Genomic DNA, 14179 nt, shown 5'->3' with positions numbered 1-14179 from the left:
ACCTTGTCCTAACTCTTATGTAAAAAAAAACTCCAGTCAAAGACTGCAAACCAGAAAGCATATGATTACTGCTGTACCTTTTCTTGGCCACTTGAAATTAGCTATGTGATCACTTTCTCTTATTCTGGTTTATACTCTCCTCATTACTCAATGAATCCCTTTAAAAGTGAGGCTTAGGTGGAACGTGTTTACCTTCTGGGCCACCATTCAAAAACTTGGTTTCCACTTTTTGAAAGGTGATGCAGACACTTCATGCTTATGAAACTCTGTTCCCAAGGCATCTCACCTGCAGAAAACAATGGCAGTCATGAGGATTCAGCCTGTCAAAAAACAGAATGAAAAGAATCTAGATGAGAAAAGTTTAATATAACTTTAAATCAAATATATTTACACTAAAGCTCCAGAGTTTCATTCTTCTCTCTCTTGTGCCCTTGCTTTTTAGGATATGTAAGTTTAGGATAACTAGATGGAAAGATAGCAAGGAGAACCTTAATGATCCAACACAAAGGGGAAAAGTCATTTGTAGGCAGGAATATGTTGTCCTTGAATGAGAGTTTGAAAGCCCAGATGGCCACTATGTCCCTTAGTAACTTTTACCAGCTTCACCTTGTACGCTGGGTGTACCCTTTGCTGAATGATTGTGACCTGATCACTTCTATCCACGTGCATTTTAGACATGGGCCTATCCATAGTGACTCCATAGGAAATTTAATTGGCGCACAGTGCCACTAGCCAAATGGTGACCAGTGGGCTACTGAATGAAGCAAGTACTTTGCCTGTCACTGTGCTTTTTGCCCAATTCATGGTGCTGGTCTGAATCCTTAACACATCGAAGAGCCTAAGACCTGGATGCTTCTCTTGTATAAACTTTCCCAAAGTGTGACATGGGTCAGTGACATCATATTTCATGTGCAGTATCATACGGAAACCAATTTCTAACCTTATGTTAGAAATCCCTAAGGTAGAAGCTGCTTGTTAGTTCCTTCTCATAATATTTTAGAAGCATGTAAAGGTGCTTTTGGAAGTTGTCCAGTGCTTTAGAAAAAAAAGTTTTTTAGGGATATTTTTCATTTTAATGTGTGTTTTTAAAATGTTTTATGAAATTCTATGTCTGCCATTCTGGAAGCAGTGCCTGAAAAGCATCATAGAAACCTGTAAGTAAATATGATTAAATACATGAGAACATTCATATAGATTTTATAGATATTCAGAAACGTGGCATAAACACCGAGCATTTTTTATGTTGATGTCATTTGCAAAACTGTTTAAAAGCATCATACGAATGTCACATTAAAAAGCAACCTGCCCATCGGTTTGTATCTTACTTAAGGAGCGCGCACGGTGGAGAGTATCCAGTGCTGCCCCTGCCCCTTGCATCCCCGTAGGAATGAGTGGAAATGCTAGTTTCCTGCATAGGAAAGGTCAGTAGGACTCCCTTCTGTGAGGAGTCCTACTTCCCCTATTGCTGACTGGTTCATTTCTAGAAATCAGCGTTTCAGCTCATTTCCTGTTGCTTTGGGAATTGTAGCTTCTTGTTGCAATGGTGATCCGTCCCACTGGCATGACATACTAGTAGTACTGAATGCTGCTTCACGAATTCTCAGGTCTTTTCCCAAAACATTTAAAAAACATTCTTTATAAGGCAATTGTCAGTTTTTCCTTAGAACTGAATCTCAATATTTTAAAACCTTTGTATTAATGCTAAACTTGCACCCAGGTTATTTTAACAGAGGTTCCCACACCTTCATACATCGTCAAATTGCTAATACTGTATGATTAATTTCCCTTTTTACTGCTTTTGTTTGACTGACTGGATGTTGTTCTTCTAAACAAGTTTACATAGGTTTCAGCAAGAAAGCAGGTTTTAAAAAATTATTATTATGAGTGTTTAAACAGCTTGACGTTGCTGCACTATAATAATCTTGAAATTCTAGACACAGGGTAGTTTTGTTGGTAATATTTTACCAGTGCAGTTTGTTGTTGACCAAACAAAGAAAGCACTTTGTAATAGGATACATAATAGTGGAACAGGAAAATAAGTGATTATAGAAGACCATTAAAAAAACTAGCTGTATGTTTGTCGGACATGAAATGATACAACTAATAGAAATGAACAGGTGATGGGAAGCATCCTGGTTCTCTAGGCTTGTTTAATCTAGTTAAACGCAATGCCACCAGTCTGATTAATCCAAGAATATATTGGTCAACATGCTGAACATTTTTCTATGGGCAGAGTAATTTGGCAGACAAGCCGCATAGGTTAGTGCTGCAGTTTGCAAGTGTGTGCGTGCGGATGTGTAAGACTATATGCTCCCTTCCGCATACTGCAAAAGTCAAATAGCCTTGAGTGACTTGCTGTAACAGTGGCAGAGTTGTCTTTGGGAATTGCGTGACAGCTTGCTGACCGCAAGAAGCAAATAAACTTAAGGGGAGATATTCCCTAAAGATCTTTACCCCTGGAAAGTGTGTAAGAACAAAAAATAGCAAAATGTGATACATGTCGCAACATGAAGTGACATGCCATTATTTTACAAAAGCTTAGATGTTGGGGTGAAGTCATCATTATGACCTTCCCAGTGAAATGGCCTCATGAAGCAAAAATTAAAGGTGAACAACTGTTGTTGCAGAGATATCATAGCTCATGATTCTTCCTTTCCTTCATGCCATCTATTAGTTGAGAATTAAATAAGAGCCTGCACATCTGAATGATTTTACTATTCAGCTCCTGTGTAAACAAATCGTTAGTGTTGATTATTGGGCAGATTGGAGCCACAAGGTCACTAACTGAAGTAGATCCATATGCTTCATTGATTTCTAGAGTCATAACTGTTTGCAATGCACAGGTACACACAAAGCCAGAGGATCAAACTGGACATGATACAAGAAATCCATGACTGGGTTGCCAGATGTCCTTTTCAGTCCTTAAAAACTGTTGTAGTGGATGTTGGTATGTGAAGGGATTTAGGCTACACAGCTGGGGAACAGAACAACTCATTTCTGGATTCCCAATAAAAATCTCCCCTGAATATTCCAATGTAAAGTCTCTTCTTTTCCCCAGTGAGATTATTGGCATCTCGTGGGCAGGAGCAGGGAGAATTTTGATTGGAGAAATTCTTAAAATAGAAATGGCCTGTCCCAGCACTGCAGCCATGAAATAGCCCCTAAGGCAGTGGTGGTGAACCCATGGCACGCGTGCCACAGCGGTCAGGCAGAGCCCTCTCTGTCGGCACCTGAGCCAAGTCGCCCCAGTGTCTCTCTGGCAGCCGAGCATCGGTTACCAGAACACATAGGGGCCAAGCGCATGCTCAGAAAGGAGTAGCGGCGCCAGGCAATGACATCATGAGCCGTGACTCATTAGCTGTGACTTATCCAAGCTTTTGCATGACTGATCAGTGTGCTGCCAAGGATAGATAGATAGATAGATATTTGCTTGGACTGGCTGTGAATTGTTTTTTCTAAACTAAAACCTCAGTTTTCAGGTATTATTGCAGTGTTGGCACTTTGTGATAAATTGCAGTTTGGGCACTCGGTCTCTAAAACATTCACCATCACTGGGTTAAGGTTAGAAAAACTTGGGTGTCCTGGCCTGATTTTGATGGTTGGAATGTGTTTAGAATGGGCAGAAAAGATGAGCTGTGCAGAAAAAGCTACTCAAGGAAGGCTTTTTCAAAATCACCCTATTTTCAGTGGTATTTTACCCCTATATTAGGGTTAGGGGTGTGCCCCAGGGTAGGGTTAGGGTTTAGAAAAACGAGGTGTCCTGGTGTGATTTTGGTGGTTGGAATGTTTTTAGAATGGGCAGAAATGATGAACTGTGCAGAAAAAGCTACCAAAGGAAGGTTTTTTCAAAATTGCCTTATTTCCAATGGTTTTTCAGCCCTATATTAGGGTTAGGAGTGTGCCCCAGGGTAGAGTTAGCGCAGTAGTGGTCATAATTCATAGTGTCTTGGTTAATTAATGCATGATTTGCTACTGTTTCTCCAGAAATGTGGTGGGACGCACTTTTGCACTTTCCTGAGCACCTAGAGCAGTGATGGCAAACCTATGGCACATGTGCCACAGTGGGCATACAGAGCCCTCTCTATCGGCATGCAAGCCAAGTCACCCCAGCAGCTGAACATCGGATAACAGCGAACATAGGGGCCATGCACATGCTCGGAAAGGAGTAGCGGCGCCAGGCGATGACATCATGAGCCATGACTCATCAGCCGCAACTCATCCGAGCTTTTGCATGGCCGGTTAGTGCACTGCCAAGGATATTTGTATGTTTGCTTGGACTGGCTGTGAGTTGTTTTCTCTAAACTAAAACCTTTGTTTTCAGGTTTTATTGTAGTGTTGGCACTTTGCGATAAATAAGTGGGTTTTGGGTTGCAGAGCCAGTGTGGTGTAGTGGTTAAGAGCATGGGACTGGGACTCAGACGATCTGGGTTCTAGTCCCTGCTCAGCCATGGAGCCAACTGGGTGACTTTGGGCCAGTCACAGACTCTTAGCCCAACCTACCTCACAGGGTGGTTGTTGTGGGGATAAGATGGAGGAGGAGATGTAAGCTGCCTTGAGCCCTTTGTAGGAAAAAGGCAGGATATAAATCAATCAATCAATCAATCAATCAATAAAAGCTTCACCATCACTGCCCTAAGGCAACACCACAGCTCCTTTTATTCTATAAAACTGCTGATTCAGAATTCTGTGATTACAAGAATGCCCCCAAGTCTTGTAAAGTGGGCCTGTGGAACATCCCTCCAACAAGCTGTATCAGGCCACCAACTAGGAAAGCTGACTTGATCCTGAGAGCAGCAGCCCCAGACTGTTCCTGCAAGTCTCTAACTGGACCGCAGCCAGGTTTACCAAACACTTGGTGGGTTGCCAAGTGCCTGCATTGGTAGCCTACGTTGAGCTTGGTAGATCATAGATGCAAGCCTGTCCTAAAACAGCAAAAAGTCAAACAAACAAGCAAATAGCCTGTAAAGACATTTTTGCAGCTAGCATTTTGCTGCTAGCATTGATGCGGCAGCGATTCCTTTGGCACAATTCAGTCTGTCACCTTCAGCATTGCAAGCCTGTTATGCAAAGTGTCAATGCACAGCAATGGCCAGGAGAAGCTGTGCTTTATAAACCTCATTCCTGGTCATTTCTAGAGTGAAAGGCAGCGCAACAGTTTAAAATATACCGTGCTGCTGAGGGTTTTGTGAGTTGTATAATTAAAAAAAACACACACTCTCTTAAATGGAACTGATGCCATAGCTTTGGTTGTTATAGTAAGCATTTTTCACAGTGCTCTGGAATTTCATCCTGTCTTGCCTTAGAAATTGCCTTAGCTCAATACCAGTCCACATGCTTTGTGCATAGAAAGTCCAAGGGTCACTGGTAATTGGGTCGAAGGACACCTGTCAGGCTCTATGGAGAGATGCCGCTAGTCAGAATCAGAATAAACAGTACGGTGTTGGAAGTACCAGTGATATGACATAGTAGGTTTATGTGCGTATGTGCACAATTGTGTAATATGCTATTCCAACCCAGCCTTATAAATTTCAAGTTCAAGCTTTCCTTGTCCTGGCAGACTGCATGTGCTCTAACAGCAACAGGTTGAATTTAAACCTATTAAAAAGCTGTGTTTGATTGCCCAGGTCTTTAGATAAACCACTTACCCCTTCCATGAGGCAGGGCAGGGCAGGGCAGCTATTTCTGTCTACTGTCTGTAAGGACAGAACACTGTTAGTGTATTCTGTTTGGTTGGTTGGTTGGTTTACTGCCAAGGTGGGCAAAAAGTATTTGATGGATTTTCTGCCCCAGGTACCAAAAGAACCTTCCTCCCGTCCATCCATCTGTTCATTATTCCTTCCTTCCATACTTGTTCCACTCAGTAGACAAAGTTCTTAGGTGCTTCACAGAAATTCAGATTCTGAAATAAAATACCTTACTCCCTAGGGATGGAGTAGCTTTCTTTGCAAGACACCATGCACAGGTTCCGAAACTGCTACGATATATCTGGATGTTGGGAGCTTTTCAAGTGTTATAAATTATATTGCTTCCACTTATTTTCCATCATGAAGACTATGTCGATAATTGGTATACTGAGTTTGGATATTCCAGAACTAGGACACTTGGTCTTTAAGAAATTGCTGGAGAATGTATGGGAGAGTTGAGAATCAGAAGAGACATTTGCAAAGGAAATAATTCTGCCATCCACAAACAGTTGTCACTTTCCCATTCAAATACAGCAAAATAAAACATTTTAATAATATTTTACTGAATAAAATAAAACCTGGATTTTATTGATAGCATAATACCAAGTTTGTGATGCATTTGATCAGAAAGCAAAAGAATTCTTCCTCTGTCTTCATCCATGTCCCATGTTGCAGCAAGCAAGGAGGCTTTGAGATAGAAAATGCATCATTTAATGAAACAACATAATTTCAAAAATGCATTTGGGCAGTAAGAAAGCTCCTTTTAAAGGGGGCATTTGTGAAAGTAAAGAATGTCTTGAAATACTAAGGCAAATACTCATCTTTTATTAGAGAACTACTGAACTCAGAATCAACGTTAAACTTGAAATACTGGTGTCAAGTTGCAATATATTACCCGAGTGTAAAGATTGTAAGGTGATTTTTTAGGATGGTTTCTCATCCACTAAGGAGGATCATCAATCTATGTAATGATGTACTTAATCTGGTATTCTAAGACGTTCTGGTGGGTTCACCTGTCAAACCAGGTAGCCAAGAAACAGTTGGGTTGTGCTCTTGCTCCCTTGCTTTGGTCCTCCTGCTCATCCCCAAGGGGGGCACCACCACGCAACCTTCTGCCTTTCAGATGTGCCTGGCTTGGGGACCAAATGGTTGTTGCACAGCAGGTATTTTGAAAAGTGTTGTTAACACGCATATGCATGCATGCACATACAGACAGATAAGTCTCTTGTTCAGTCAGCTGAGTGTCCCTGTGTTCAAGGCTAAGCAGGTCCTAGTCTCCTAATCTCAGGAGATTGTTTGAGAGCTACATCTAAGCAGCAGCTAAAGGAAGTGATTGCTATCAATGTAACCTGCTTAAAAATCCTTAAGCCTTAATAGTGCCTTACTCTAAAATCATTTTGGCTGGCTGGCTGGCTGGCTGGCTGACTGAGACACTTTAGTGGTTATATCCAAAACTAAGTCCTCCAAATAGTGTGGTGTAGTAGTTAAGTGTGTGGGTCTGGGGCTCAGGCAATCTGGGTTCTGCTCCCACTCAGCCATGGAGCTCACTGGGCCAGTCACAGACTCACTTGGGCCAGTCACAGACTCTCAATCCAACCTACCTCACAGGGTTGTTGTGTGGGGACAATATTGCAAGGAGGAGGAGAATTGTGTAAGCCACCTTTAGTTCCTTGAAAAAGGTGGGATGCAAATATAATAAATAATAAATATTATTTAAGAGCATGCATTTCCTACGATAAATGTTTGGAGCTTATTGCAGACTGGTGTGTGCAAGAGGATTTTTTTTAAAGAAGATTGGGAGAAGGGCTAAGTACTCATTTGCCAGTCAGTGAAAAGGCTGCCATTGGCAGAGGACAACAGACGAAAGCACTGGTTTGTGTCTGCAGCAAAGCCAGGACATATTGGGCCAGGGTATAATTGCAACAAATTGCACTGTACAGGAAGGATGCACTTCGTAAAATCCACAGAGAGGGAAATCCAGCCAGTGCTCGTTGTCTCCTCTCATTTTACCCAAAAGAATTATTGATGTTAGAATGGTGTGTGAGATATTTATGAAACTGACTGCGATAAAGTTGTGATGTTAATGTTCCGCTGCTGTCACATATCTTTTATTATGAAAGCTAAAAATGATGAGAAGTGACATGATGATAGGCATGCTGAGTGCTGACAAACAACCTCCCCCACTGATGCTTTCTAGACATTTTGGATGGCATCCCCGGCATCCCTGGCTTTTGGAAATGCTGGTGCAGCTGATGGAAGCCCAACATATCTGCAGAGTGCCAGTCAGCGCTTGCCATTTAAAAAAGCCCTTTATGTGGCTCCGCCGTGTGCCAAGAATGCCCTGGATGTAATTGCGGAACAATTCAAAACTGAAGCCATGAGCGTTTTGTTGGTTGTTTTGTCTGTTTTGCAGCAACTGACCCTGAGGCACGTTAACAGCAACCAGTGTCTTGATGAACCATCTGAGGATGACAAAATGGTCCCTACCATGAAAGACTGCAGCGAAAGCCGATCCCAGCAGTGGCTTCTGCGTAACATGACCTTGGGTGCCTGAAGCCAAGCGAGGGTTGCTGCCTTTCCTCAGGCCGCCTAAGGTCCTGGAGCGCTGGTACTTCACTCATTTAGACTGAATGAAAGGATCTCCTCCTCCCCTTGCTAGCAGTGAAGTGAAGGGTTTTGGAGGCTCTGCGAAAAGCCCGCCTGTGAGGGAAAAAACCCACTTTTTTATTGCTGAAAGCATGTTTGCACTTTCCCCCTCAGACTTTTTTACTCATTCAGCTGAACACATAAGTGCTTCATATACCATAACATACATTATTATCAAGACATGATATTCATGAGGAAATCCAACTCATGAAAAACTGCAGTGCTCAACTCCAAGGGGACGGGGTGGGGGGAAGGGCTTGCTGTTGGTTCTGTCATGTAATGTTGCTTGAAAGTGACAATGTTCAATGCCTTATGAAATTCACTTGCATTGTGAATGATTATGACATTTGTTTATTGAGTTGATGTGCTTGTACTGGTCCTTCATGGCAACAGCAGAAGAATTAGTTATAATCTGCTGCTACACATAACCACTGGATTGCTCAGCTGAAAGGATTTCTGAGCAGTAAATTTGCTGTATATAATGGATGTTTTTCATGTATAATACCAGGGGGTACTTGCTTATGATCCCCTTCGTAAAATCAACAACACTGAATGAAGGATATGCTGGCAGATGTGATGCAAAATTGAATTCACAGTAAAAGGTGACATGATGAACTAGAATGTATGCTGTCCACAGGTAACTTAAATACCCTTGGAAAAGAAGAAGCCATTGTGAAACATAGTACTGCCTCTGGCCAATTCTCATCCACCCCCATTTGTGAAAATATAGAAGGTACCAAACAGAATCATATGGAGGTAAAATCCTTAAAAACTCTTCTTATAAAAGGTTTACACTGGACACTTTATCTGAGTTCAAGTTAAGTTTTGGTACATTAAGTACTCGCCTTTCCATATTGGTTATACTTTTTGCTTTTTTAAAATATTGCTATTGGTATTATAAACATCTGTAACAATTCATTAATACCCACTGAAAACATCAAAGCTTCCACCTGTTAAGTCTCCAAAATTTAGCACGTTGAACAGTTTTACATATGACAGTATTGAATACGGGACTAATTAAAAGCATATCTAGTAAGATTATGGCCCGCAGCACAGCTGCTTTAGAAATTTAGTAGAAGCATAAATAATAAACTATTTTATTTAAAAAGAATGTCAATTATATGGCATATTGTTCTGTCTGTGTTTGTGGGAGCAGTCTTCAGCAAACTTTGGAATATGCATGGTTCTCAGGTCAAGTCTATCATGAGCGATATCAGCTATAGAGGTGTATAGAATAAGCTCCCTGTAGCTGGATTTTACATATGGTTTGTATATCAAGCCAGTTGTCATGCCACAGTGTCTGAGATGAATGGGCCCTTCTGAACAGTATGGATTCACCAGTGTTGCCATCACAAAGCAGTTGAGAGAGTGAGTAGCCCTGCCCTTTTCACATCTCAGCCAGAGGCCTTGGGCCTAGACACTCTTGCTGTGAAGGAGGCCTGCCACACCATTAATGCTACCTGTTTGGAGGTTGAATATTACTGTTTTTCTGTCCCATCCACCTGTAGAAAAGCTCTATGCTGCTGCCATGAAGTATGCTAATGTAGTGTCAGGATGCAGTGAGGTTGAGAGGCAAAAGAATAGGCTGGTAGACTGCTTACTGGGTGGGTGGGCAGACAGGCAAAGACTCCATGATCTGGAGGCATAAGCCCTCTTCAGAGAATGGCTGGAGTTCAGATGCTAGATTAGGCAGACAAACCTTGTGAGAAAGGAGATGTCATCAGGGAGAGTCTGGTGTTGGTCAGATGCCATGTGCGATAAGGCAAGATACAGGTCTGTTCAACACTTTATCTTGAGGAGTTGCCTAGACTAAAGCTATGAGTCTTAACCGAGTTCTTATATAAGACTATTCATAGTGTTATTGGCCTCACCTGATTCCTCTTGAGTTGCCCGGTGATGGCTTCCCTCCCCGCCACAAGCAGGGGGTACTGGAGTGCAGCAAGTCTTGCTGCATCATACCACACTGCTGGACAATATGTTGTATGAAACTGGGATTCAGAAAAGAATGAAGCCTGTGCCAGGGGCTTAACCCATTGTTGCATTATGGATGGCATCCTCCACACTCGCTACCTGGTCTGCGGACAGACTGATGGATTAGAGTACTGAAGGCACAGCAGGTGAGGTGCTGGAGTCTGCATTCTGGAGGCCATATATCTGGTGTGTGTGCTCATGTGCACGATTTTGCAAGACAAAGTTGCCTAGAAGGTGTGCTCAGAGGACTTGCAAACTTAATGTAATGTCTAATGGGAAGCTTTGTGTTACTGTACCAGGTTGTCTGTTTGGAGCCCAGTGGCATCTTACCATCCTAGGCTCCATTCAGGAGTAGGGTCTGCCTGATTCTACTGCACCCTTTTAGGAGCAATAGAGATCCTGTTGTGTTTTGCAACTAGAGTAGTAGTAACCAAATTGCATCTAGAGGTTCAGAGTAACCCAGATATTGAACTGCTTCAAAGCCATTATAGTGTGTAAGTCTGTTCAAGTTACGTGTGTGTGAGAGCACACTGAGGGCCACATATTCTTAATATATAAGAAAGCAGTGGCCGCAAATCCCACTAAACACAGAAAACTTACACTTGAGTAAACATACTGTGCACAGAGAAGAAAGTTTTGTACTGCTGGGGGGGTTAGATGGAATGAACCTAAAATGCATTTATAATTTAAAAGGAGAATTTAAAGGGAACATAACTGTTTCAAGGCATTTATACAAGGATACTAGGAAGTAGTAAAAAGCCACCTTGATGCTGTTTGCTACTCGTTTTAGTTAGGATACCATCCTAGTCAAGTGCTCTTATGTCCCGTGCTCACCCCAATCCTACTACCAAGTTGACTATCAAGTGTTCTGCCACAGTTCTGCTGTCACATTCCTGTATGACTCTGGTAAAGGTTGATACTATCTTTAAAATATTTTTAAAACTGTTAAAAGGATTGTAATCCTGCTGCTTTCCTAAAATTCTGCTGCCCGCATTCAGTGTTTTGTAGACCAGTTAAAAGTTGGCTGTTTCCCAGTTACTTGACATCCATTACTCACATTTGAAGTCAAAAATACACAGTATCCATAAGGATCAAAATTAAAACCTGCTTTTGGAAAATGTTGTCATTGTTCTCCCACTTGTAAATTGAAACCAACTGTTCCTGATTTCACAGCAATGCACTGAGCACTGATTAATATCTGTACATGGAAGGAAAAGAGCAGAATACAGAAATATTGCTGACGACATCTCAGAACTCTTGATTGCTCTCATGAAACAACAGGAAACACAAAGCTAGATGAATGCTTGAGCTAAGGATATTCTGATTGTAAGAATAGTACTATGGAACAAAGTGAGGCTGCAATCCTGTGCTCATTACCTAGGAGTAATCCCCACTGAACTCAGTAGTACTTCTTAGTAGGCGTGCATAGGCTTGCACTGAAAAGTATTAGAAGTTCCTCATCCTTGACAACTTCATGAATTACTTGAAGAGCAAGAAATAGGTGTGTAATGAACTTTCTATTCAAAGGCTATCTCTGGACTGTCGAGACCCAAGAACAGTATTTTAATCAAATAACAAAGTAGTTAAATAGCCTTTCAAAAAGAGAACTGTACTGTTACCAACATGGTCCAGAATTTTTTTTACTTGAAAGTAATGAAGATCATATCTGATCATATGAATTTTAGTTGCATCACATTTGTAGATGCTAAATACAGTCTCAGATGAGGCAATTACTAGTGCAGGTGCTTAAGAGTAAAGCTGTGAATTAGGCTGGAATGGTTTAGGGGATAAATTTGAAGTAGAATTTTATAATGTCACTGTCTAAGTCCTTTTGCATCATAATAAACTTGAAAATGTGAACATGTTTGCAGTTTCAAGAGGACACCAGACTTGTCATCAACTATTGTGAAAGCTACAGCTTAAGAATTCCAAATGTATCCCAGTAACCATCACTCCTTTTCGTCTGGTATTTCAATGTATGGAATAGATAAAAAGTGCTGCTGCTGTATGAACACATCTGGTGAGATTACACCACATCTAAACTGCTACTAAATATAAGCTATTGTTTGATCTCAAGGTGTTGAATGAACGCCAGCAATGTGTTATTAATTAGGCCATGTGAACTATTAGTGTAGAAGTGTTTAAAACATTTCTGTATACTCCTGAGATCTCAGTTTCATAGTTTTGGTTAGATCAGAGCTACCATTTGCCCCTTAAGCAGCAGGTGTTCAGGAAACCTGGGTAAGTCCATTTCTTTGCATACAGGGCCACTCTCAATATCAGTACTTCATATCCATGTAGACCATCCCATATATTATATGGCAGCAAAGCCATCCTTAACTGAGGTATGTACTTACAGGAAATCTGAGCTGACCCAGTCTCCCAGTGAGTGCTTTTCTAAGAAATGCATGTTTGCAAACATTGGTCACATCCACACATTTTTAGAGCTATATCTAAGGCATCTAAAGTGCATACCTCAAAGGCAGAATATATGAAGTGGCCCTTTAAAATGAAAATTTGGGCTTCGCACTGCATCTGATTTCTTATGTTAGAAGAAACCAGTGGTAGCTGAGAGCTTGCCCATAAAGCTTCCTGAATTTAGTGCTTGAGACATAAATACATATAACATTTGTAAGAGTGGATCAAGAAACACATCATTTCAAATGTTGTAACCGTTACTAAATGTTAACTCTGCTGTAAATTTTAAATATTTATACATTTTATAGAAATAAAATATGCCAGATTAGTTTTATTTTAGTGTGACTTGTCTCTGTTGTGGGTGTTCAGCCCTGTCTTACAATGATCAAATAGATGCCTCTTTTTTCCCCAGAGGTTTCTTTATCCATAGTCTGCATTGTGCATTGGGTGCCTGGTTAAAATGTGCATAATGTAGCCTGGCAAGACTCCATTCAGCTGCCCTGGATGAAAGAGTGACTTTTGTGCCCAGCGCCTGCATTCTGACAACTCTTACCTGCTTGGGCGCTTCTGCTACAGGCACAGCATCGCATTGCACTTTACATGGGCCATCCCAGAGCAGCACCACAGACAGATCTTTGTTATATTTTCTTGTTCTCTCAAATCCTCTTTTTCAATGGAGTCAGTGCAAATGTTTAGCATTCAGCTGCCAGGCTTGGCATGTGCAGTAGCCAAGCAGTAGGCCAGTTTATAGAGCCCGTGTGGTGTAGTGGTTAAGAGCATGGGACTGGGACTCAGACAATCCGGGTTCGAGTCCCCACTCGGCCATGGAGCCAACTAGGTGACTTTGGGCCAGTCACAGACTCTCAGCCCAACCTACCTCACAGGGTTGTTGTTGTGGGGATAAGATGGAGGAGGAGAATGATGTAAGCTGCCTCGAGCCATTTGTAGGAAAAAAGCAGGATATAAATCAAAATAAAATAAAATACAAATATATAAGTGAATCATGCCATAGGCATGCTATGGAGAGGTCCCATAGATTTTGACCAGCATTTGGTTTGTGTAAATGTGGACATGGTGCAAAGATCACACCGGTTCTTGTTTTGTGTGCAGAGTACTGCACTGAAGAGCTGCCAGTTCCTTTCTGCAAGTAAGGAAATTTTCTCAAAGTTCATGCCAATTGGGTTCAGAACATTCCCTTGCTCATAAAAGAGAATGAAAATGGATCCCTTTATCCTTCAGAATGCCATGATTTAAATGAAGGCATATCTTTCCATTGTGTTGCATGTTGGAAAACGTTTAGGACAATGTTTAGGCAGTTTGTAATTAGTTGTTTTAGCCTACAATGACCATCATCCTTCACCATGGGCTAATGAGCATCATAGGCCAAACCATCTGGAGGACCATCCATGTGGAAAAGCTACCGCCTATTTTAGTGTGTGGAAATATGGAACCGTGGGCAA

General features: G+C 41.5%; 1 protein-coding gene across 1 annotated transcript in view; it reads left to right on the top strand.

Moving 5' to 3' along the window:
* Positions 1–8559, top strand: part of GALNT13 (polypeptide N-acetylgalactosaminyltransferase 13) — a 173023-nt gene extending 164464 nt beyond the window's left edge. Inside the window, exon 11 of the mRNA XM_044418046.1 lies at positions 8098–8559. Within this exon, the coding sequence (XP_044273981.1) occupies positions 8098–8238 (141 nt within the window). The 3' untranslated portion in view covers positions 8239–8559. The remainder of the gene's footprint in view (positions 1–8097) is intronic.
* The last annotated feature ends 5620 nt before the right edge of the window (positions 8560–14179 follow it).

This window comes from Varanus komodoensis, unplaced genomic scaffold, assembly GCF_004798865.1.
Source record: "Varanus komodoensis strain SLA01 unplaced genomic scaffold, ASM479886v1 scaffold9, whole genome shotgun sequence".
In the NCBI taxonomy this organism is placed as follows: domain Eukaryota; kingdom Metazoa; phylum Chordata; class Lepidosauria; order Squamata; family Varanidae; genus Varanus; species Varanus komodoensis.
This window is presented reverse-complemented; position numbering and strand designations above follow the sequence as displayed.